The sequence below is a fragment of the Leuciscus leuciscus genome (genome assembly GCF_965113295.1).
Source record: "Leuciscus leuciscus genome assembly, chromosome: 9".
NCBI lineage: Eukaryota > Metazoa > Chordata > Actinopteri > Cypriniformes > Leuciscidae > Leuciscus > Leuciscus leuciscus.
Genome location: NC_138733.1, coordinates 10,852,637 through 10,876,291, shown reverse-complemented (window position 1 = coordinate 10,876,291; position 23,655 = coordinate 10,852,637). Strand labels below are relative to the sequence as shown.

General features: G+C 37.7%; 2 protein-coding genes and 1 long non-coding RNA gene across 8 annotated transcripts in view; 2 read left to right on the top strand and 1 right to left on the bottom strand.

Moving 5' to 3' along the window:
• The window catches only part of tiam1b (TIAM Rac1 associated GEF 1b), an 86,085-nt gene extending 73,585 nt beyond the window's left edge, over positions 1-12,500 (top strand). For all 6 annotated transcript variants that reach the window (XM_082179855.1, XM_082179854.1, XM_082179853.1 and 3 more), the window contains 11 exons: positions 1,993-2,061; positions 3,033-3,158; positions 3,386-3,494; positions 3,905-4,084; positions 6,149-6,267; positions 7,105-7,213; positions 7,516-7,574; positions 7,859-7,964; positions 8,075-8,162; positions 9,634-9,806; positions 10,923-12,500. In XM_082179855.1, coding sequence (XP_082035981.1) covers positions 1,993-2,061; positions 3,033-3,158; positions 3,386-3,494; positions 3,905-4,084; positions 6,149-6,267; positions 7,105-7,213; positions 7,516-7,574; positions 7,859-7,964; positions 8,075-8,162; positions 9,634-9,806; positions 10,923-11,428 — 1,644 coding nt within the window. In that variant the 3' untranslated portion in view covers positions 11,429-12,500. The remainder of the gene's footprint in view (positions 1-1,992; positions 2,062-3,032; positions 3,159-3,385; positions 3,495-3,904; positions 4,085-6,148; positions 6,268-7,104; positions 7,214-7,515; positions 7,575-7,858; positions 7,965-8,074; positions 8,163-9,633; positions 9,807-10,922) is intronic.
• A 3,771-nt stretch (positions 12,501-16,271) lies between these two features.
• On the bottom strand, positions 16,272-17,489 carry LOC309506532. The gene is made up of 2 exons (XR_014208842.1): positions 16,786-17,489; positions 16,272-16,576 (listed from the first exon to the last, which is right to left on the bottom strand). It is a non-coding gene; the product is annotated as an uncharacterized lncRNA (long non-coding RNA).
• Positions 17,490-17,884: 395 nt separating this feature from the next.
• Positions 17,885-23,346, top strand: cldn8.2 (claudin 8.2). The gene is made up of 2 exons (XM_082179342.1): positions 17,885-18,583; positions 21,555-23,346. Exons 1-2 carry the CDS (start codon positions 17,928-17,930, stop codon positions 22,480-22,482), a joined length of 1,584 nt encoding a protein of 527 aa, XP_082035468.1. The 5' UTR covers positions 17,885-17,927; the 3' UTR covers positions 22,483-23,346.
• The last annotated feature ends 309 nt before the right edge of the window (positions 23,347-23,655 follow it).

The window sequence follows — 23,655 nt, the reverse complement described above, 5'->3', positions numbered from 1 at the left end:
TGGAGCCGTACAGCTGCTTGTTGTTGTTTTGCTGTCGCCATTTCAAAAGTTCGGTCACTTCCGTCTCCTTGTAGACTTGTCTCTCATTGGCTGTTGTGGAAGTGCTGATGTAATAATAGTTGTAATCATTCTGATTTAAAATCATATCAAACATGTTTGATATTGTCAGGTTGGCCCCGATGTGTCCGCGAGCCGTTCGGGAGGTTTAAGGTTTGATCTGTTAACCCTCACATTACCAGATAATCTGGGCCGAACATCGGCGGATGCGATTTTTTTTTTTTTTTTATCTTTTTTTTCAGGAGGGGGATAAAAAAAACTCTGAGCTTTAGCAATTAGTATGCAACTATATTATGAATAAATATACAGTCTCTGCTAAAATGGCTATTTAACATGTAGCATTAACATGTTGAATGGTTACTGCAAAATACACATTTTATTGCAAAATACCAATTTTTTAAAGAGGCATCCTTTCACTTGAAGATATCCACCTTATTTTTCCCGTTCACACTAAGGACGATAACTATAACGATAAAGATATAGTTCTAATAATCGTTCTAAATATAAAAGAATAGCAGAGTCGACACCACAACTATAACGATAACAGCACTGAGAAACGATATCACTGGAAACACTTTCATAATGATTGTTTCCAGCTGAGGAATAATAAACAATGATAGCCAATCAAAATCCACCCTGCTTTAACGAGCCCGAGCATTTAAAGCGACAGGCGACAAAACTTCAGCTCGCGCTTAGAAGAAACAGAACGATATCGTGTGCTGGTGTGAATGCTAATATAGTTATCTTTATAGTTATCATTCTTGGTGTGAACTTGGAGCAGCGCCGTCATTTGTAACTTAAATGTACGAGGCTTTCAGTCATTTAGCTGTGCAAAAACAGTCCATTATGCCTTTAAGTGAACTTTGATATTCTAATGGTTATTATGCTTTAGTGGCGAATGAATAAAAAAATCTCTTACTTCTGCATTGCAAAATAAGGTGCTTATTCTATGAGTTTGCTGTTTATCAAATTTTTTTTTTTAAGACAGCAGGATTGCTGTATGATTCAGCATTGAAGACTGGAACTATCCATTTTATATTTACTCTTTTTGGCAAATGTCTATGCGCAAAGGCGATTTGCACACTGCGTACTGTAAAAGTAGTAGTATGGTAGTATGCCATTCAGACACCCATCTTTCTTTACGGCAGAGACAGACAGTGATTCTCACTCTATAGCTCGTGTTTGCTTGCTGTGTCGAGCTTAGCGACAGAGACATGACAGTATTTCCCGTCTGTCTGAGGGTGGCTGAGATTAGATGAGATCCTGTCCGTCGCTGGGAATATTTGCAGTGTGTTTCGGATTCGTCTGCATGTTTGAGCAGAGAACTAAATCAACAGTCTGAAAAAACCACTCCAGCGGAACTGAAACCTGAAATGAGTTTGTGAATATATACACACACGTGTGTGTGTGCGTGCATTTATTGCATTTATTTTTTTATTTAGCGGGTGATATTGTACTGTTTATTCTAATCGCGCTCTGCAGTTTTGTCGTCTGCCACTTTAAATGCTCGGGCTCGTTAAAGCAGGGTGGATTTTGATTGGCTGTCATTGTTTATTATTCATCAGCTGGAAACTATCATTCTGAAAGTGAATCCAACGATATCGTTTCTCAGTGCGGTTATCGTTATAGTTGTGGTGTCGACTCGGCTATTCTTTTAAATTTAGAACGATTATTAGAACTTAATCTTTATCGTTATATTTATTGTCCTTAGTGTGAACGGGCCTTTACTGTTCAAATTTTCCCTTTAGCACTGTCAAACCTGCCAAAATAAGTTCCTATATTGAAATATGTTAAATATCTCTCTCAGGGATATTTGCAAATTATACAGCCATGAATCTGGTCAAATATTTGGCAGAATATAGCTATTGTTAATATTCCATATTTGTTGATAGGCTGTTCTTTAATATGATTGTGTGTGTGTTTTCTCTCTTTCAGGATCTGAACTGTTTGATTGGGCGATATCTAACCCCTCTGCAGAAGGAGTCTTTCCTCACTCAGGACGAGGTGAGTCAAAGCACCGCTGATGCTTTCATATTATTATCAGCTGGCGAGCTCGAACACACCTCCAGAACACAGAACGATATTTCATAATCGTCCTGATGGAGAGGAGCGTGTAGGAGGACATAGAGATGGAGACAAACACACACTAGAAAGGAGAGGTAGAGAAGGGAGTGGGAGGGAGACACAAAATGAGGAAAACTTACATCAGACAGAAGAGAGGAAGTTCTCAGTGTCATGTTTCTGCTCCTTTAATGCCCTACATATAGGAGAAGAACTCATTATACATCACTGCAGACACAAAAGACATGTAGTTCGACTGATACATATATCTATAGAGCAGAATACACATTTTAAACTATTTAAGAACATCAAATGAGATTAAAATAACAATAAAATTGCTGATATGAACACTTTTTTTATTTGATATTTAATTAATATTAAATATTTATATATTTGTTCTGTCTATATATATATATATATAGATAGATAGATAGATAGATAGATAGATAGATAGATAGATAGATAGATAGATAGATAGATATATAAGGGTTATAATAATTAATTAAGACTAAATTCATTAAAAAAAGTTCTTTAACTGAAATCACATAAATTAAAATAAAAAATTATTTCACTTTATTTTTATTTCATTTTTTATTTAAAATGGAAAAAAAATTTTTTTACTTGATGTACTAAAATAGATAAAACTAAAACTAATATACAAATTAATAAAAAAACTATGTAGACATAAATGTAAATGAATAAAAATGACAAAAAATGAAATGACAATTAAAATGAAAACTGAAATGCAAAAAGTAAAAATAAATTAAAGAAATTAAATAAAGAAATTCATACTGTTAACAATATATATATATATATGTGTGTATGTCATAAAAGTAGTCCATATGACATAATTATTGTTTTTTTTAGCTGTTATAATTGACAACATACATTTTTCCTGCCTATGTATTTAATAGTTGGACGTGCTGTTCGGAAACCTCCCGGAAATGCTGGAATTCCAGGTGGAGTTCTTGAAGACTCTGGAAGACGGAACGCGACTGGTGCCGGACCTGGAGAAACTGGAGCGAGTGGAAGAGTTCAAGGTTTGTGACTGTGGTTTCATTTACGCTCCATTAAACATTCAGAGTGTCTGCGCATTTTAATGTCATTGTTATTATGGTACCTTGTTTTTTGGGCATGTGTGATGATATTACCATGTTTTTTGGACGTGCCATGTTATTGCGTCACTCAAAACTATTCATAACCAGATTTATCCAACACAAACCGTGATACCTGATGTATTTCTCTCAAAACCCCTCTGGTCTTACAGAAAATCCTCTTTTCTCTGGGTGGCTCGTTCCTGTATTACGCCGACCGCTTCAAGATCTACAGCGCTTTCTGTGCCAGCCACACCAAAGTGCCCAAAGTGCTGGTCAAAGGTGCGTAGATCTCAGCTCAAAAATGACCTTGCTCCCTGTGAATTCTGGGATTTTCACAGAGCCCTGCGTGAGCGGCTCTGGGGCGTCAGTTGTATAATTCTGCCGCTGTGTGTGTGTGTGTGTGTGTGTGTGTGTGTGTGTGTGTGGGTGTCTGTGAGGTTGGTCTGGATCTTCTCGCTGTCTATTTTTATTATTTAACATCTATTCTGCAGATTTGTGACATTTATTTGTAGACAACAGTTGTTTTCTAGTTAGTTACATTAGAACTGAATGTCCTTCATCATTTTGCATATATTGTACTTGTGAAAAACATAACAAATGCCACCAGTCTTCAAATCTTCCTATCAGTATCAAAACACACAATCCTGTGACAGCATAATCACAACTTCTTGTGTTTTTGTTCTCTCCAGCGAAGACAGACGCGGCCTTCAAGGCGTTCCTGGACGAGCGCAACCCCAAACAGCAGCATTCGTCCACGCTGGAGTCGTTCCTGATCAAACCCATCCAGAGAGTGCTGAAATACCCTCTTCTGCTGAGAGAACTGCACTCGCTCACCGACCCCGACAGCGAGGAGCACTACCATCTGAACGGTGAGCTTCATGTCAGCCTGTGTGCATCAGAAAGCTTTACGCAACATATATATATTCCTTTGAAAGGAATCTCACATGCTCAAAAAGGCAAAAAATTTGCTCAAATTCTGTCAAAATAGTCATATTGTGAAATTGTGATAGTGTTTTCTATTTGAATATATTGTAAAATGTCATTTATTCCTTATTTTCAGCATCATTACTCCAGTCTTCAGTGTCACATGATCCTCCAGAAATCATTCTTATATGTAAGGAATAATTGACGACTGGCCGTTGAATTATTAGAAAAATAATGCACACCCGAGGTGGTAATGCGGTCACGACGCGAAGCGGAGTGGCCGTTACACCTCGGGTGTGCATTATTTTTCTAATAATTCAACGGCCTGAAGTCAATTATTCCGCTTATACTACAGTTACCACACCTCGAAACATTGTTCAGATTATGTATTTCAAGACGTTTGTAAAGTTTTTGTCATTAAAACGCTCTTGTATGTAGGACTAATTTCTTACGCATCTAATCCCATGCCTCCGTTGCTAATTCCAAAACGTCATTTCAGAGTTAGTAACGGAGGTTTGAGCCGCTGATAGCAGACTAATGCTGGGGACACACGACTCGCTGACACATTCTCTGACTGTTTTCATCGACTGCAGCAGATTTTAAACACCGACTTTGAACACAGACTGAACGCGCTGAACACGCGTTTGGACATGATCAGTCAAAGTATCAAATTACATTCATAACTGGCCTTAAAGTGTGTTCCCGGCTTTATGCAGTTATTAATGCAGTTATTAGAGAGAGATGTTGCAATAATGAGACAGAAAAGCATATGTGCGTCAATATTATTATTTATTAATTAATTCAATTCGTTTTAATGAATTCGTTAATTCTTTTTTTCTTTCTATTATTGACAGATGGCAGTAGACTAGCCAAATAAATGAAACCCAAAGCCCTTTTAACAAGTAGGCCTATCAATAATTATTTATTTGTTAAATTATCTGCAATAAAAATCCGTGCTGCAGGACTATCCATTTATTTAGCCTATATTCAGTTTAATTTTCTATTGATTATAGATAGGACTTTATAGTTTATTTATTCAAATTAAACTGCATGTTTCTATTGATTGTGAAGCTAGACATTGAAAATTGCAGATCAAGCGCACGGGGCTAAATGCTTTTTCTTGTTATGATTTGTATCCGATTTTCCGTTATTACAGTTGACTACGCGAAGTGATATGGAACTGTAATGCGGTCGAGACCTGCCTGGAACTACTTTAGCCGTGCGTTTCCCTGAAAATAATGCACACCTTAGAACGTTCGTCAACCAATCAGATTCAAGCATTCAACGGCCCTGTAGTATAAGCTGATTTACTGATCAAGAAACATTTCTGATTATTATCAATGTTGAAAACAGTTGTGCTGCTTTATATTATATATACAGTCAAACCAAAAATTATTCAGACACCAGATATAATTTATCATTACTAGTGGGTGCAGGACACTATAGTTCATTTATGTAAGTGAGGAGGGCAAAATAAAGTAAACTGTGACATATTATACCCAAAAATTCTTCATACATTGGACCACCAGTAAAATGTATTAAAATTTGGGACCAAATATTATTCAGACACTTTGACTTGACCATGTTTTGCTTAAGTGTTTTTCTTTAATTGCTAATGCAACCTTTTTACACCCCAGACTGAACTAAATGAAGCATTGCTTGGTAATTGGTTTACCTAAACTGGTATTATCTAATTGTGTAGTTAAATTTAACATCTGACAGATCTTCATCCTGATTCATTTGTGAGACAATCTAACAGAAGGATGAACAAAACCAGTGAAATATCAACTGATTTGATGTTCTTGAGTTCTTGTCATATTTTATTAACATTTTTAAACTATAGCGAATTAACTGTGATAATGTGAGAAATGTTATAGTCTGTTAATGTCTAGTCTGATGTTACAGCTGAAGATCTGAACTGTTATGTTTTGACCAACTTTCTGCATTCAAAGCTATATATTTGGCATGTATATGATTGACATATAATTTATTTTCTCTCTGTTGTGCAGTTGCAATGAAGGCCATGAATACGGTGGCCAGTCACATCAACGAGATGCAGAAGATCCACGAGGAGTTTGGAGCCGTCTTTGACCTCCTCATCTCTGAACAGACCGGAGAAAAGAAAGAGGTTTGTGAACTTCACATCAGCTGTTTCCAGTCGACTCACTTCACTGGACAAGCAACCGTCACTGCTTGCATCACTCAACATGTCCAGTTTCAGTTCAGTATTTATCATCAATATGAACTGTGGTCTTTTGGGGAAAACAATAAATGGAATAACAGGCCAAATAATTTTGTGTCTAAATGTGAATTGCTCAGTACTGACTTCTTGTTTGTTGTAGATATCAATATAACAATGATAGTGTGTCATTCACATGGTGTCAGTTCTCTGTTTATTTTTGGTTGCATTTTAGTATAACTTGAGATAATGCAGAACTTAAGTCTCAGTCCATGGGGTTTCAACCACATTTCATGCTCTGCAGCTGATAAAATGTTAAAACAGTCGTTTGAATCAGATTTCCTTCTTCATTCCTGTATTTATCGACAGCATATTTAAATCTTATCAGCTTATTATGTGAACACAATGAAACTTTAGTTGCATAATATAACTGTAGCTCTGATGCAGCCAGGGACAGACGTGATCCCTTCTGGATTGCAGATTGCGAGCTGTGTGTGTGTGTGTGTGAGTGTGTGTGTGTGTGTGTGTGTGTGTGTGTGTGTGTGTGTGTGTGTGTGTGTGTGTGTGTGTGTGTGTGTGTGTGTGTGTGTGTGTGTGTGTGTGTGTGTGTGTGTGTGTGTGTGTGTGTGTGTGTGTGTGTGTGTGTTTGTCTGTGTGTGTGTGTGTGTGTGTGTGTGTGTGTGTGTGTGTGTGTGTGTGTGTGTGTGTGTGTGTGTGTGTGTGTGTGTGTGTGTGTGTGTGTGCGCTGTGCGAGCTCTCTAACAGAGGCGTCTGCTATGATTACAGGTTGCTGACTTGTCTATGGGAGATTTACTCCTCCACACCAGCGTGACATGGATCAACCCGTCCTCCTCACTAGGGAAGTGCAAGAAAGAGCCACAGCTGGCCACATTCGGTACGTTCAAACTCCTCACAACCTCAACTCATGGATGGATAGTTAGTTAGTTAGTTAGTCAGTTAGTTAGTTAGTTAATTGGATGGTTGAATGAATAGATAGACAGACAGACAGACAGACAGACAGACAGACAGACAGATAGATAGATAGATAGATAGATAGATAGATAGATAGATAGATAGATAGATAGATAGATAGATAGATAGATAGATAGATAGATAGATAGATAGATAGATAGATAGATAGATAGATGTGAAGTTCTGAAGTGAACTGAAGAGTAATGTTGTATCTTTCTTCTCCAGTGTTTAAAACCGCTGTTGTGTTCATCTGTAAAGATTACTCCAAGCAGAAGAAGAAAATGGTGAGTGTTGTGATGTGGACGATACTCCCAAACACCCCTCTCTCTCTCTCTCTCTCTCTCTCTCTCTCTCTCTCTCTCTCTCTCTCTCTCTCCCTCTCTCTCCCTCTCTCTCTCCCTCTCTCTCTCCCTCTCTCTGTCCCGCAGCCTTTTTTCACAGGCTAAAATAAGTATTCATCAGTTAACTGGGTGTTGTATTCATACTCTTGTTTCGTGTGGTATTGTACAGCGTTCACACCCTCATAATAACAGCACATTATTCACACGCGCCTGTCTCTCTTTCTCAGGGTGGTTCTCATAGAGCATCGGTCTCGGGTGAGGAGAAAGATCCGTTCCGTTTCCGCCACATGATCCCCACCGATGCGCTTCAGGTGCGCACACTGTCCAATACAGGTAAGCTCACCAGTGAGTGTGACACACACACACAAACAGACAATCAATGTATGAAGATGTCAGACCCAAACAAAACCCTGGGGACCTGATCATAGTGTGTGTGGTTACAGACGGAGAGAGCGCAGCCGTTTGTGAGATCATCCATGTGAAGTCTGAATCAGAGGGAAGACCAGAGAGAGTGTTTCAGCTCTGCTGCAGGTCAGTGTCTCCTGCAATAAAACAACACGCATACATTTAACAAACATCATTCATTGGAAAACTGTCACCCTCTGGTGGAGGAACCCAGTACTGCTTTTATGGACAGATATGTGCATGTTAATGGACAAGTTCGGTATTTTACACTTAAAGCCCTGTTTACAGATCGTATCTGATGAAATAGAACGGTTAAGATTAAAATTTGGACACATGCTGCTGTCCCGAGAATTTTAGGTTTATTCCCCCCCCCCCCCCCCCCCCCCCCCACCCCCACAATGGTTGTCTATATGCACTGGAATATTCCGTCCTAAAAACACATTAAACTTTCGTTTACAAAGACGTGAAACTCACAGAGTGGTCAGGGGTGTTCACTGATATGTTCCATCAAAAATCGCTGAAAAAGATGCATTCCAACAGGTTTTATCGTAGTTTTTGTCCAACTCCATTGACTTAATAGGACGTGCTGTGAGACCGCAGCACCTTTACGGTATTACTCCGCCGCTTCTTCTTCTGCTTCTACTGTGTATTCAATGAAATGCCCGTGGTTTGCTTGCAATTGGCAAAGGTGCATTATCGCCACCAACTGGGCTGGAGTGTCTATTATTCAAGCTCTCAACGGAAGAATCACGGGTGTGAGGCGTTTGGCAAAATAGGTCCACAAAAGCGAAATAAACCTAAAATTCTCGGGACAGGAGCATGTGTCCAAATTTTAATCTTAACCGTTCTATTTCATCAGATACGATCTGTAAACAGGGCTTTAAGTGTAAAATACCGAACTTGTCCTTTAAAGGGATATTTCACCGCTGGAAAGATGTATTTAAATTGGGTTATTTATGTAGTAGAAATGTGACATTATTTTAGAAGTTGGTGTCTTCTAGACTGAGAAAAGTCAGAAAATGTATTTTTGGCTCATGTGGATAAAAGACAACAACTCCCAGAATGCACTTGCTTCGCTGCCCTACGAGGCCACTCCCAAGCCACACCTACCGGTTACAGAGGGCAGTATCGGAAGAAATGACACAACTAGGCTACTAGTCGACTCGAAACTGAAAAGACGCTGTTTTATCGTGAGATCCCCCTATGGGCGGGTTGTAGACATACGGAACGAGCTCCTCCTACTGGCTGTAGTCTCTCGCTTCTGGACAAAAAAGCCTCTGATGACGATAAATGACGATTTTTGCGTCATCTGAGGTTTTTTTCCAGACACACAATACAGAAATCTCTCGTCTCAGGGGGACATGAGGGAGGGAAGCACGGTCATTCGAAAATACTACCGGGTTTCTACTGATACAAAGCTTAATGCTAATCGGTGAAGTATCCCTTTAACTGAAATGCGCTGTTATTGTTCTGTGAAACACAAATACAAACTATATTTATCTGACCCATTTATAAGTGTTATATGTCTAAAATCAACGTGAATAATAAACTGATGTGATATCAATGTGCAAATGTGTGTGTTAAATGGTGTCTGCAGCTCTCCAGAGAGTAAGAAAGACTTCTTGAAGATGGTTCACTCCATCCTGAGAGATAAACAGCGCCGTCAGCTGTTGAAGACGGAAAGTCTTCCTCTAAATCAGCAGTACGTTCCCTTTGGAGGAAAACGCCTGTGCGCTCTTAAAGGAGCCCGACCGGCCATGAACAGAGCAGGTACACACACAGCTTATGCTAAACACTGACTTCAGGACACTGTTGTCAACATTGATAATAATCAGAAATGTTTCTTGAGCAGCAAATCAGCATATTAGAATGATTTCTGAAGGATCATGTGACACTGAAGTACTGTAGTGTTCATTTTGTCAACTATTTTTAATCAAGACTTAGTTCTGTGTCAGATGTACTTTTTATTTTGTATCATATTTAGTCAATCTTGTCCTATTTTTGTTTAGCCAAGTTTTAGTTGACTAAATGTCTGAGCATTTTAGTCTAGTTTTAGTCAATGCAAATTGTATAATGGTTGAATTGAAAATCACGATTATTTTGCTCAAAATTATAATCAATTATAATAAATAGAAATTATCATTAGAATTAGTGATTCTAATTAATGATAGTCATTAGAATCAAGAGAATGTCAACAAATATGCATATGGTTTATTTTACCTCATCTTGTTTCCTGAATTATTGTAGGCTATTTATCATATACTGGTAAAAACAAAAAACTCCAAATTACAGTATGTTTTTCTATTAAAACAACAGCAAAAAAGACTTTGTATTTTCACATAGAGAAAAAATGTAAGTGCATTACTGTAATTCAGCAATTGCAAAAATAGTCGAGAGATTCGTGTGTGGATTTATTACAGTTCATCACTGAGAAGGTTTGATCTCAGATTTAGTCGCAGCTAAATTAGTCTGCCGTTTAAATTTAGTCTGCCGTGACAGAACACAGAGCGACTGAATGACACTTTCATTTAAACAGAAAATCCGAGGTCCTGACTCTCTGTGGTCATTAAAAATCCCAGGATGTCTTTCGAAAGAGTAGGGGTGTAACCCCGGCATCCTGGCCAAATTTGCCCCTTGGCCTCTGTCCATCATGGCCTCCTAATCATCCTCATATACTGATTGGCTTCATCACTGTCTCCTCTCCACCAGTAAGCTGGTGTGTGGTGGGCGTTCTGGCGCAATATGGCTGCCGTCGCATCATCCAAGTGGATGCTGCACATTGGTGGTGGTTGAGGAGATTCCCCCCTTCCATGTAAAGCGCTTTGAGTGCTGAGAAAAGCGCTATATAAATGTAATGAATTATTATTATTATTATTATCTCCTCAGTTTCTGCTCCGACTCGCACTCTGGGCCGAAGAAAACTGGTGCGAAACCGCTTCACCATCGACACAGACATCGTTTTCGACACCGAGCCCGACAGCGACTCGCCAGACTCCCAGCATGCTCAGCAGCAGAGCGTCATCCCGGCGGGCGACACCGACCGCTGGGTGGAGGAACAGTTCGACCTCCAGCGCTACGAGGAGCAGGAACACGACGTGAAGGAAACGGACATCCTGAGCGACGACGACGACTTCTCTCAGTCCGCTCTGAGCCCGTCCACCGAGCCGGACCTGGAGGGACCGCTCTCTGCCCTCTCGCTGGAGGGAGACACAGAGGAGGACGAGGACGAGGAAGCGGAGAGCAAGAAGGACTACAAATCCCAGCATGCCAAGCTCTCTCATGTAGGGAAGCAGTGCGCCATGTCAGTGGCCAGTGTGGATGAGCAGGCGCTGCCTGATGAGGTCATCTGGGTGCGACGGGACAGCAGCGCAGAAAACGAAACCCAGAGCTGAAACGCATCAGGAGACGGCCGATGCATGACGACGGTTTCTCCTCACTAATATTCCCGAATGTTAGACATTCCTGTCGAAATAGCTGTAAGATATGACGCTTATCCACCATAGACACTTACACACATTAGATGAGCTCTACGTGTGCGCTGTGGCCAATCAGAGACCGCGGGGAACGTGGTGGTACAATCAATAGAATTAGAATTGCACATTCGCCGTTGGCAGCCGCCAACATCTGCCAAACATTTTCATTGTTTATTTCTAAAATAAGGGCTGTGATTTATTTATTATGTCCTTTAGATGTAAGACGAAACGACAGCCGGATAAAATATGATGCATTTTTGTTCGTTTAACATTCTCATGTTTGTACAGAAAAGCCGTAAACACCCTTTTTTTTTTTTCATTTTGGATTTGTATATATTTGCGTTTATTTCTTTTCAATTTATCTGAAATGTACAATACTGCGCACTATTCTGACCTGAAAACTACATGTGAGTTGAATATTCATTGAGTAATTGTGTTGAATATTGAATATTGATTGATCTCAGGTCAAAATAATGCTGAACGGATTTTTTTATGATTCCTTTCTCCGAGCGGAGGATTTTTTTACAGCTCATTCTAGGGTCACTACGTCCTGTTTTACTTGAATTTTGTTGATAAATGCAATATGATTTTTAGCTGATGGACTGTTCTGTTCACGTTTATATGGTTTGTTGTGGTTCGGCCCTGCATTACTGACACATTAATCAACACTCACATTATAGAAGACGATCCGAGCCTTTACACACACAAAATGTGTACAGTGTCACTTATTTTTTAATTGACCTTTTCATTTATTTTGTTCTGTTCTAGCTGTGAGTTCCTCAGTTAAACAAGCAACTTTTGGTTTGTGTTTTAAAATTCCAAAATTTGCTGAATGCAATCAAGAAAAGCCACTGGAAAATATTTTAGATGATAATGAATTCTAATTGAAAACATTCCCATTGAGCTATAGAGACTGCATTTTTATTTTGTACATAGAGCTGTGGATTGATATTATATCAAATAAACTGGTTTCGTACATATCCAAAGCCGATCCCTGTGATTCGTGGATGCTTCTTCATTTCCAGTCTAATCTCAAGCACTCATGTTTTGACCTGCGTGTGTGATCTTGCCCTTTATGCATACAAGTCAATTACGGTTGGAATTTTAGATGTACGGCACTGCTTGGCATCGATGACAGATGGAAGTGCCAGGATCGCTTCAGGCTCAATGTTTTGAGCGGAAACTCTGGAGTCAGGAGTGAAATATAGGTTGAGTGAAGCAATCAATCTCTCAGCGCTCAGATCTAAGTGAGATATACAAGCTGATAGAGTTCCTCTCCTCAGGCCAGAGTGACATCATCAAACCACACACGCATCATCATCATCATCAGTGCACATCATTCATAGAAATTAATTCATGAATATTTATTGTAAGTAATCTGAAGATTTAACTTTTTTTTTTTTTGCTTAATGTGGCATTCAGATCAGAGTAGTAATGAAGGTAGATTTTAACTTTCTGAGCGGATTTTTCTTAAAAGTCACATCAGGGCTTTTAAGAAATTGTCACTCATTTTTTGCTGTTGTGCATGTTTATTTTTGTACAATTTTATAATACATATAAATACATTTTTTGCTGTTTCATAAATTATTTTTAATCTCATAACAGCTGAAAATGTATTATTTATAATAAGTTATATATTTATGAATGAATATATTTATATGGAGATGTATAACACCTTGATATATTCTGTATTTTTTTGTAACCATTAGATTAAAAAAAGCAATCTGCCTCCCAGTGGTCGAATTAAGGTGGTACCATTGCAAAACCGTTATTCTGAGTGTATAACTGAGATGTTATGCGATGCATAGAAATGTTATGCCTCATGTCGAACTCGAAGTTACATTACATCTAAAACTTTAAGGTTTCGGTAAGTTTATTACTGTTTATTACTATGTTCCTTACGTTTCTGTTGTATTGTTGAAAGTAAATTATTTTTTGTCTTGCTGTCTATTGGCTGATACAGTTTTGACATAGATGTGGAGAAGATAACAATGAATACTTTGACCTTGAACCTGACTTACTTGAAGCATTCTGTGGTCGACTTCACTAGAGAAAAGTGATAAAAACAAGGCAAGTTTATCAAGTTAAGGGAGTTTTGTACTAAATGAACCAACATTTAGGCTAAATATTAACCTTCACAGCTCATAAAAGCCTGTACTGTGGTGCTACTATGGTAAAATGACGGAACCAGATGGTAATACGACGTAGTGAATGATTAGCATTCTTGCTAATCATTCACTATTGTCATCTGGTTCCATAATTTTACCAAGTTAAATTACTGTGATATTTACGTGAAAAGAGTACTTTAACCGTGGTATGTGTAAAAACAATAAAATAATACCTTTATTTGATTATTATTTATTAATTGGATGCTGTGGAATTTAGTATGTTTCCCCTGGTGATTTTGATGTTGAACGTGCAGTTTTACACAGATGCGCAAGATGGCGCACAAACATTTCGTGTAAATATGAAAATCCGAGAAACATTTTACTTTAAATATAAACATTGGGGGTTTTTTTTCTTCTACAAAAGTCTAATTAAATGCCCCATATTTTCTGAGCATGTTTAGTGGTTTTCTCTATTAAAGCAGGAGTGAAACATTTATACTGTCTACTAAAAGGTGAAGTTGCTGTCTAATAGGAAAAGTGTGATAATCATACATTGTTAAATGTCACTGTTGTTCTCTGAGGTTGGACGTCTGAGTTGACACATGAAACTCAGTCACAGATGAAGTCACAGCAGCCCGACCCGTCAGACAGGTTTGAAAGTTTCTGTTGACTCTTCAGTGAACCTCAGTGTTTTACATGAAGACTAGTGACATTTAAGCTCAGGCGAGACGAGCTTCTGCTCTCTGTGAGCTCCTGTAAACGTGCTCAACATGATGTTCAGCCAGGATTTCAATGTAAAAAATACATTCACATTAAATTACAAAAGAATCAGATTATATAGTCATAAAACCAGGAATAAAATGAACATTGATACCTGCCAGTAGAGGATAAACCGAGAACATTCAGGAGCCATAAACATGTTCTTACTAAGGATTTAGTATTTTGCATTATTTTTTATTATAAGAACATTTTTCTTCCTGATATGGGATTATGTTGTTGCCTTTTCCTATCATAATGGTGGCAAACAGCATCAATCATCATATACGCTCAGCGAAACTGCACGTCACAAAAAAAAAAAAGTTTTGTTCCTCATATTTTCATTTTCGTGGTTTGGTTTAATGCATGGAAAATTTGAAAACTGTAGGCATCCTAGATAAACATCTCATTGTAAATTAAGGTAAAAGTTTAACAAGTGTCGTTGATTTGATTTGTTCACATCACTTAGAACAGCAACATTCAGATTATTGTTCTTACAATGCAATTTATACAATGTATTATGTTGTTCTGTCCTTAAAAAATGAGCAATAACTGTTTTATTTACTCGCCAAAGTCAGTTTTCACTTGTATGTGCACTTGATGAATGTTAATTTTGGGTTGCCAGCTGTAGTTCTACTATCTTAAATAAGTATCTCACTATTACCAGTTTCTCAAATAACTGGTTAAAGTTTAACAGAATCATAAATGGAATTCTTTTTGGATGTTTTTTTTATTATTATTTGCGCAGCTTTCAAAGCAGGCGTGATGATGAAAGGGAAAAATGCTGCTTGAAGACTAATTCTCCTGTTCTACAGCAAACAGGTTGGATCAAAATGAGGGTGAGTAAATATATATATATATATATATATATATATTTTTTTTTTTTTTTTTTTTTTTTTTTGGTGATCTAATAACCCAGTGGTTCTCAGCCTTTTTGACCTTTTGACCCCCATTGTTCACTGCAATATTGTAAGGCCCCCAATGTGGGATAATATATTTCCCTTATTTCCCTTATTTTTTCCAGTTGTTTGTGATTTATTGGGTAAGGATTAAGGATTTTCTTTTGAAAAAAAAAATCTTTAATGTTAAAGTCTAATATTTTTTTATACTTTTCACTCACAATTTTCTACCTGATAAAATATTTTAGCACTTGACATAACTAGAAAATGTTATTACATATTATAATCTAAAAATGAGTTGTGTCATGTGTTTTAATTAACTATATGGTAACACTTTACAAAAATGTCTCATTTGTTTACATTAATGTATTAGTTAAAATGAACTAATAATGAACAATATATTTTTATAGCACTTATTAACCTTTGTTTCTAAAAAATACAATTGTTCATTGTTTATGGTTCAGTGCATTATCTAACGTTAACAGATACATCTTTTGATTTAAAAATACATTATTAAATGTAAAAATTAGAGTTAACTAGGATTCATAAACACTGTAGAAGTAGCCTATTGTTCATGGTTAGTTCGTGTTAATGAATGTAGTCAATGTAGTGAAGGTGTAACAATGAGTAGATAAGTATTATAATGTATAAATGTGCTTACAATTATTCATGAGCTTATTCAATGCATTATAATGTGTATTAAAAGGCATAATTAATGCATTAAGTACTTTTATAATGCATTATATGCATATAATGCATATATAAGGCTTCAAGTAATGTGTTACCAATATATTTTATTAATTTTGTTTACTTTTAGGTCTATAAATGACACTTTTAAAATGTTATTTAACATTTGATATATATATATATATTTATTTTTTTTTTATTTATTTTTTTTAGAAAATAGTTACCTTTTACCTTTTTCAAAAAAAAATTTAAAATAAAATGTAAAATCTTGATTTTTGTATTTAGCTTATTTTAACTCTTTCTCTGCCAGTGTTTTATTTTTATTTATTTTTTTAGTTGCCAGCATTTTTGATAATTTTCACAAAATTTTTATGGCCCCCAGAATTTTTTTCTGTATGAATATGAACATACAATATCAAACAATAATCAAAACATATAGGTAGAGTCCATCAACACCCCCAAAGCTTCACAGTCCTGTACCTCTTCATGGGTTTCTACATTTCATTCAGTAACATTAGGCAGTTATTAGGCAGTTTTGATTTATATGCGGTTTAATGTTTGATGATCACAATGTTTTACATGTGCATAAGCAATGCTTCTATTGCTTGTTTCTTCTTCTTCTCCTTCACCTGTGCTTTGATCTGGAGATTCTGTACTCTTTCAGAAGATAACAGTGAAAACATGGAAAGCCGGAAAATTCCATCAATGGCAGGGAAAGACTTAAAGGGTTAGTTCACCTAAAAATGAAAAGTTCACCCTCAAGCCATCCTAGGTGTTTATTACTTCCTTCTTTCAGACAAACACAATCGGAGTTATATTAATAAACACCCTGGTTCTTCCAAGCTTAATAATGGGGGTGAATGGTAACTTAGATTTTGAAGCCCAAAAAAACACATCCATCCATCATGAAAGTAATCCATACGGTTTCAGGGGGTTAATAAAGCCCTTCGTTTGATTAAAGGAACATGCCACCGTTTTATGAACTAGTGGTTATTCACCGTCTCCCCTACATTTAGATAGGTGGGTAAACGCATTTTTGTCTCAATGCATTCATTGTCTTAGTCTGGCAGCGCCGGCGCTAGCTTAGCTTAGCATAATGAATGGAATCCTTTGTTGCCGGATAGCATGTCGTGAGTAAAAGTGATCAAAAAAATAAATAAAACCTAATTAGGCTACTTCTTGTGACCTGCGTATTCCCAACGAGTACAAATAGCAATGCAGATTAGGACTAGGAGATTTAGTACTAAATCTAAATTAGATTTCCTATAGTACAAATTTCCTAGGAAATCACCTAGTCTTAATCTGCATTGCTGTTTGTACTCGTTGGGAATACGCAGGTCACAAGAAGTAGCCTAATTAGGTTTTATTTATTTATTTTTGGATCACTTTTACTCACAAATTTTTAAAAAGGAGCTTGGGTTTGTTGCCCGGCCCTATTTGTTTAAACCGCGAAGAGGCGTAGAGCCATTACTGGAGATAACCCTTTAATCTCGTTTGGTCTAATTTTAAATGGTTTTAAATCATATTGCATAGTGCATAGTTTTTTTGTTTTTTTTCAAAGAGTACAATTTACTCTTTCGACCTCAAAATTTCTCTTTTAATTCAAGTCTTGCTGCTTTTTTTAAATTTTTTTATTATTATTATTTGTGAAATTTCCTTTTTTGTGTGTGTGTGTGTGTGTGTGGTTGAGAGCCACTGCTTTAGCTCATGTTGGCCCTCACTATGGAGCCGGTTATGTGTTTAACCAGTAGAGCAGTAACTGCGGATGCAACAGATGCATGAAGTCACAGACTTACAATAAAAACAAAACCAAGTCCGTTTGTCATCAGCTAACAGAAACCAGCGTTACCGCATAGCACGGCTGGACCAAACCCCTCCTACCTCATTCCTGTCCGATAACCCGAATACATATGTTCAAACGCTGGCGTTTCACATCACTTCTGCTCACGAGTCGAAGCCACTGTAGACATGAGGGCTAAACTGGAGATCCTGGCCCTCGTCCTGGGCGCCATCGGGCTGGTCGGGACCATCGCAGTGACTGCGCTCCCCATGTGGAAGGTCACGGCGTTCATCGGGTCCAACCTCATCGTCATGGAGGCGCAGTGGGAGGGGTTGTGGATGGCGTGCATTCGGCAGGCGGACATCCGGATGCAGTGCAAGATCTACGACTCGCTGCTCATCCTGCCGGGAGACATCCAGGCGGCCCGCGGGCTCATGTGTGTGTCCATCACGCTCGCCGTCCTCGCCGTCCTGGTGTCCGTCTGCGGGATGAGGAGCATAGACTGCCTTCAGGACCACAGCAGGGGCAAGAATGTGATCCTGCTGGTGGGTGGGTGTCTCTTCCTCATGTCCGGCCTCGCCACTCTCATTCCCGTCAGCTGGTCCACTCATTCCATCATACGAGACTTTTATAACCCCATGGTGTTGGAGTCGCAGAAGCGTGAGATCGGACAGGCGCTGTACGTGGGCTTCGCCACGTTCCTGGTCCTCCTGGTTGCAGGGGTGATCCTGCTGTGCCGTTACGCCCTTCGACAGAGGAAGGACGAGGAGGACGGGCCGTATGTCCCGGTGGGAATGAGCATGTTGGAACAGACTCCCTCTTCTAACTCTCACTGGAAGAGTCAGTACGTCTGACTGAGATAAATGATTAATTCAGTCCAATTGTTTATTTATGTGTGTCTTTTTTAGTTGTATTACTTTTCAAGCTTTTGTTGCCGTCTTGGTCTGATGAATCTTGGAAAATCTCTGTGTGGTTAATTCTGGTTAATTCGATTAAATGTTACTCACTTAACTAACTAAATGCATTCAGTCTTATGAAGTGTAATATGATATGATCATATATTTTTATACATTTTGGGTTGAATTGATTTACTGTAGTTCTGTACTTGTAAGGAAAAACTGAAACTAACTTGTGCATCTATCACAAACATATGATTTACCTATTTCTGTTTTTAGATTAAATCATTGATTTATGAATGAGACTAAACAATCTGTCATGGTAATCATCTAAAATTCATTATTTGCAAACAATAATTCCTTGTAAGGAAACACTGAAATTAACTTGATTACCGGTATATGATTTACCTAAACGTTTAAATCTGAATTATTCAGTTATGAATAAGACTAAACTACATGTCGTGGTAATCATAAAAAATGCATACATTGCATAAAGAAAGTTGTAATTTTGTTCATTTAAAATGTTTTTCTTTTTATTTATTATCTAATATTTATACTTATAAATACTGCACTATTAAATATTATAATAATTGTACTTTTGTAATTGTAAGATTTTATTGTAATATTAAATGTGTAAGTTAAAATTAAGTGATATTAAACGATAATTTAAACAATAAAGTTGTGTGATTCTCAGAGAAAACTTTAATTGCTCAGAACATGTTTCTCAAAGTTCTAAAAGTGGAAACAAAGAAGACAGCAAACATACAGTAAGACAGTTTAGAGCTGTAAATGAATGTGCCGCCGCTCAGATCATTTGCCTGAGAAATAATTGGATGAGAAATTATGAGTTCATATTAAAATCGTTTCTAGATTGATAAAATCTAAAAGTCTTTTCCTCAGGAAACATCTGAGAAGATGAAGATTTCAGCAAAAGTCTGCGTATGAGAAATAATTGGGATATTAAATAGATCTTATTTTTTTAATTGCTTGACCCTTTAGGTTTGATGCATAATTCTTTGATTTTGGCACGCTGTGCTGTGGGTTAACTAAAAATAATGCATTAATCAAATTCACTGCACCCAGCTGCCTATATACAAAGTAGACAGGCTGAACAAAAACATGCTGAAAAATACTGACATGCCGTCTGCATGAGATTTGCATCTCTGACATGCTTAGATATTTGAGTAACACCCACATGCATTTATTTACTGTAAGTGAAAATAAATGAAAGCTGTAGACCTTCTGTAGCCCCGCCCCTTATCAGCGCTGTGCTCGTTGTCTTTTGTCATCCGGTCTGTATTTTCACAGCGATCTTGCGTATTTATGAATGAACGGCTCGTTTTAAAATCTTCCCGGTCTACTGACATTTGTTAAGACATCTGTTTTAAACATTACAATCCTCATGATAACTTTCATTAACTTTACATTAAGTAAATCCACTTCAAAAGCTAATTACTCTTGGACAGCAATGCCATGGAAATATACAGAGCGACCGCAAAACCGGAAGTTCAAAGACAATATTGTAAAGATGGCGGCGCCCTCGTTTATCTGGCGCATACATCATGGTCTATACACTGATGCTGGACTGATGTTAGATGGATTAGATATCTACAGAAGGGAGTGTGTGTGTGTGCTTGCGCGTGCGTGTGTGTGACACTAGCCATCTCAGGTTCCACACTCCATCTCTTGTCTAGCGTCTGTTGTATTTGTGTTTCTTACCTGGAAGTGCTGTAATACCTGTAACACACCTGACCTCTCACTGAGATACAGCAGCTGAGGGAAACAGCAGAAGCTCAGGGGCATCATGGGAAATTTAACTTCAGGAACCTTTTGAGAAAATAAGTCAGAGATCTCCATATGAACTGAAACATTTCTCATCAAATTCTTCCAAAGATGAAACATTAAATGATCTGAGCTGCTGTCAGCATTCATTTTGTTGCTCTGTACTTTTAATTGATGTAAAATATTGACTCGGGTTTTTTTTTGTTTTTCCTAAGGAATCTTAAGAAAAACATATGAGACAAAGTTAAAACTTGAATGAAATTCGAGTCTCCTGTAAAGCTATGAAAGAGCAATAAAATTGTATATATGCATGTTAATTATATAAAGTAATTTTATATTTGTGTCCATAATTTTTTTATTATAAATGGTTATTTTTTATATATATTTCTTACACCTACAGTGCTGAATACATTTTTTATTTGATTGCCCAAGCTGGATAATTATTATTTTTTTGTTATATTGAATAATTTTTATTTTGGATTTTTAATATTTTTAATAAAAATAATAATTATTGTTGTTGTTATATGAGCAATAATATTGCATATACCCGTGTTATAAAATGTAAAAATAGTAATTGTCATTCACAAATTTATTTATATATTTATTTGTATTTATATTTTAGGCCTATTCATTTTATATTACAGTAGTCAAAATCAAGAATGGGTATTGTTTAAAATTCATGTATAACTTTGATGAAAGGTTTTGATGAACTTCAAATGTTGACTACTGTATTTTTAGTAGTAGTCATTTACCTTATTTTGATAACTTGAGCTTTAAAAAAACATTTAAATTTATAATTTTTTATTTATTATTAATATGTATTTTATAACTTGAAAATTACCTTAAAATCTTACCTTGAAAGTTCCCATTTAAATAAAATTTTAAATAAATATTTTACAGTGCAACAAGCTATTTTGAGTTTGCATTGTGACTAGAATGCTCATATTTAGAAGCCGCCTAATGGCAGAAGACATTTGTTTGAACATTTCAAGTATCACCAGTTTCCTTGGAGGCGATTATCAGATGTTTTAGGAGCAGGAGAACCAGTCTGATCACATAACATCATTAACATTTTTTTCTTGGCTGTAAATACGTGTCATCTGGATCTTCCGGTCTCATTTGAGAAACACCACAGTGAAGGAGAGCTGTGTTCTGTGTCTGGTTGTTGTCGACCATCATGTCTTACACGGCCGGGTCTTATATGACCAAGTCCTATGCGGACAAATCCTACGCAGACAAAGCCTATGGGGGGGGCAGTGTGTACACGGGCTATCCTGCTGAGAAGTCTGCCGAGGAAATATACCAGGAGCAGCTCAAGATCGAGAAGAGGAAGAGACGGGAGTCCATGTGCTGTGAGGTGGTGGCGCTAGTCATCGGGTTTTTCGGATTGATCGGCGTCGCCGCCGTCACGGGCCTCCCGATGTGGAAGGTGACGGCGTTCATCCAGGAGAACATCATTGTGATGGAGACGCGTTGGGAAGGCTTGTGGATGAACTGCTACCGGCAAGCCAACATCCGTATGCAATGCAAGGTCTACGATTCTTTGCTGTTCCTTCCATCCGATCTCCAGGCTGCCAGGGGTCTCATGTGCACCTCCGTCGCTTTGTCCGCCATCGCCTGCATCGTGTCATCCATAGGAATGCGCTGTACCCGTCTGGTGGACTCCCGCCCCAGGACCAAGCACATTGTTTTGGTGAGTGGAGGGTGTTTGTTCCTGGCGGGCTGCTTGACCACCATCATCCCCGTGTCGTGGACGGCTCACGTGATCATCCAAGACTTCTACAACCCCTTGTTGATCGACGCTCAACGCAGAGAGCTTGGGGAGGCCCTTTATATCGGATGGGTCACTTCTGCTTTGCTCTTCTGCGCCGGGGTGATTCTGCTCTGTCGACATGCGCCGCGGACACAGGACAAAGCGGACGCGGCTGCTATGATGTATCGTGCTGGATCGGCCCCGTATAACTACTCCTACAGGCCCGGATATGGATACCCTTACGGACAACCCACATATCAACCAGCCTATTCTTCCGTTCCACCCTCAGTCTATAACCAGCCAAGATATTAAAACACACACAGTGAGTGCTGCACTTTACCACTAAAATCTCCCATAGAGACCCCAGTGCAGAAAGAACTTGAGATGGGAACGAACATTCAGAAGAAAACAGGACTTATGGAGCCTATTTGTTGATAATATATGACTGTATATCTGATGCTTGATTTGTTATGCATTTCCTTCTTGCCTATATTATAAAATTATGTTAATAATTTAAATTTGTACAAAAATAGGATGAAATGAGCTAAATTTTAATATGGCAACGTGGGATTTTCCACACAGCATTTAACTGATTTAAAGTTGACTCTGTGACTTTTTTTTTCACTTTGTACATTGTTAAAGCACTGGTTTGACTTTAATTGTATTAAAAAGATTTAAAAGAAAAAAAAATTGTAAAAACAACTGTGGATGTATTATTTTCTGGTCTGTAGTCTCAAAACATTCCCTTCCTGGATCTGACAGCATGATTTTGCTTTTTTTCAGCCTAGTTTTTGCAATGCTGGTCGAACCAGTTCATGTGGTTTTCTAGTGTTTGTGTCTCTTGTGTTGTCAGAGGAAATGTTCCACAACCTCAAAATGTCACACCCTTAATGCAAATTTACCAGCAGACATGAGTGACAATGACACTGTGTTTGTGTGACCAAAAAAAAGATGTGCAAGTGATCTAAGATCTTATTGTAAAAACAGTTGATGCATCAAAACAATAGTATGATCTAAACTCTCATCTGGACTTGCTGATGGAAATTAACTTAATACTAGAAGTTATGGTCAAACTTACGTGAACAGAAACTCGATTTTTTTTCACATTGTCTGAAGAAAATGTGAGTAGTGCTTGACCATATAAAGGTTGCTAGGGTGTTGCTATGAAGCTGCTAAGGTGTTCTGTGTGTTTTATTATCATGAATTAAAAACATGCATAAAAAGCAGGCATAGCAACAGGTTAAAAGTCAAATGGAATTACAAATATTCTTGCTAATGTGTTCTGATTGCTTTTGGTATGTTGATTTTCCGCTAAACACCCTTTCAACCCCATAGAAACATGCTAAACCCACTCAGAACACTTTTGGAAAAAATACTCATTATCAAAAGGAGTTGCAAAGACACCAGCAGCAAAGGTTGCTAGGGTGTTGCTATGCAGTTGCTCAAGTGTTCTGAGTGGTAATTATGCAGCTGTTAAGACCCTAG

Excerpts from the sequence above, each read along its gene's own strand:
- cldn8.2 (XM_082179342.1), top strand. The coding sequence starts at position 17,928 with ATGAGGGCTAAACTGGAGATCCTGGCCCTCGTCCTGGGCGCCATCGGG. Across the intron at positions 18,584-21,554 it reads AACTCTCACTGGAAGAGTCA|AAGGAGAGCTGTGTTCTGTG; the intron begins GTACGTCTGACT and ends AACACCACAGTG.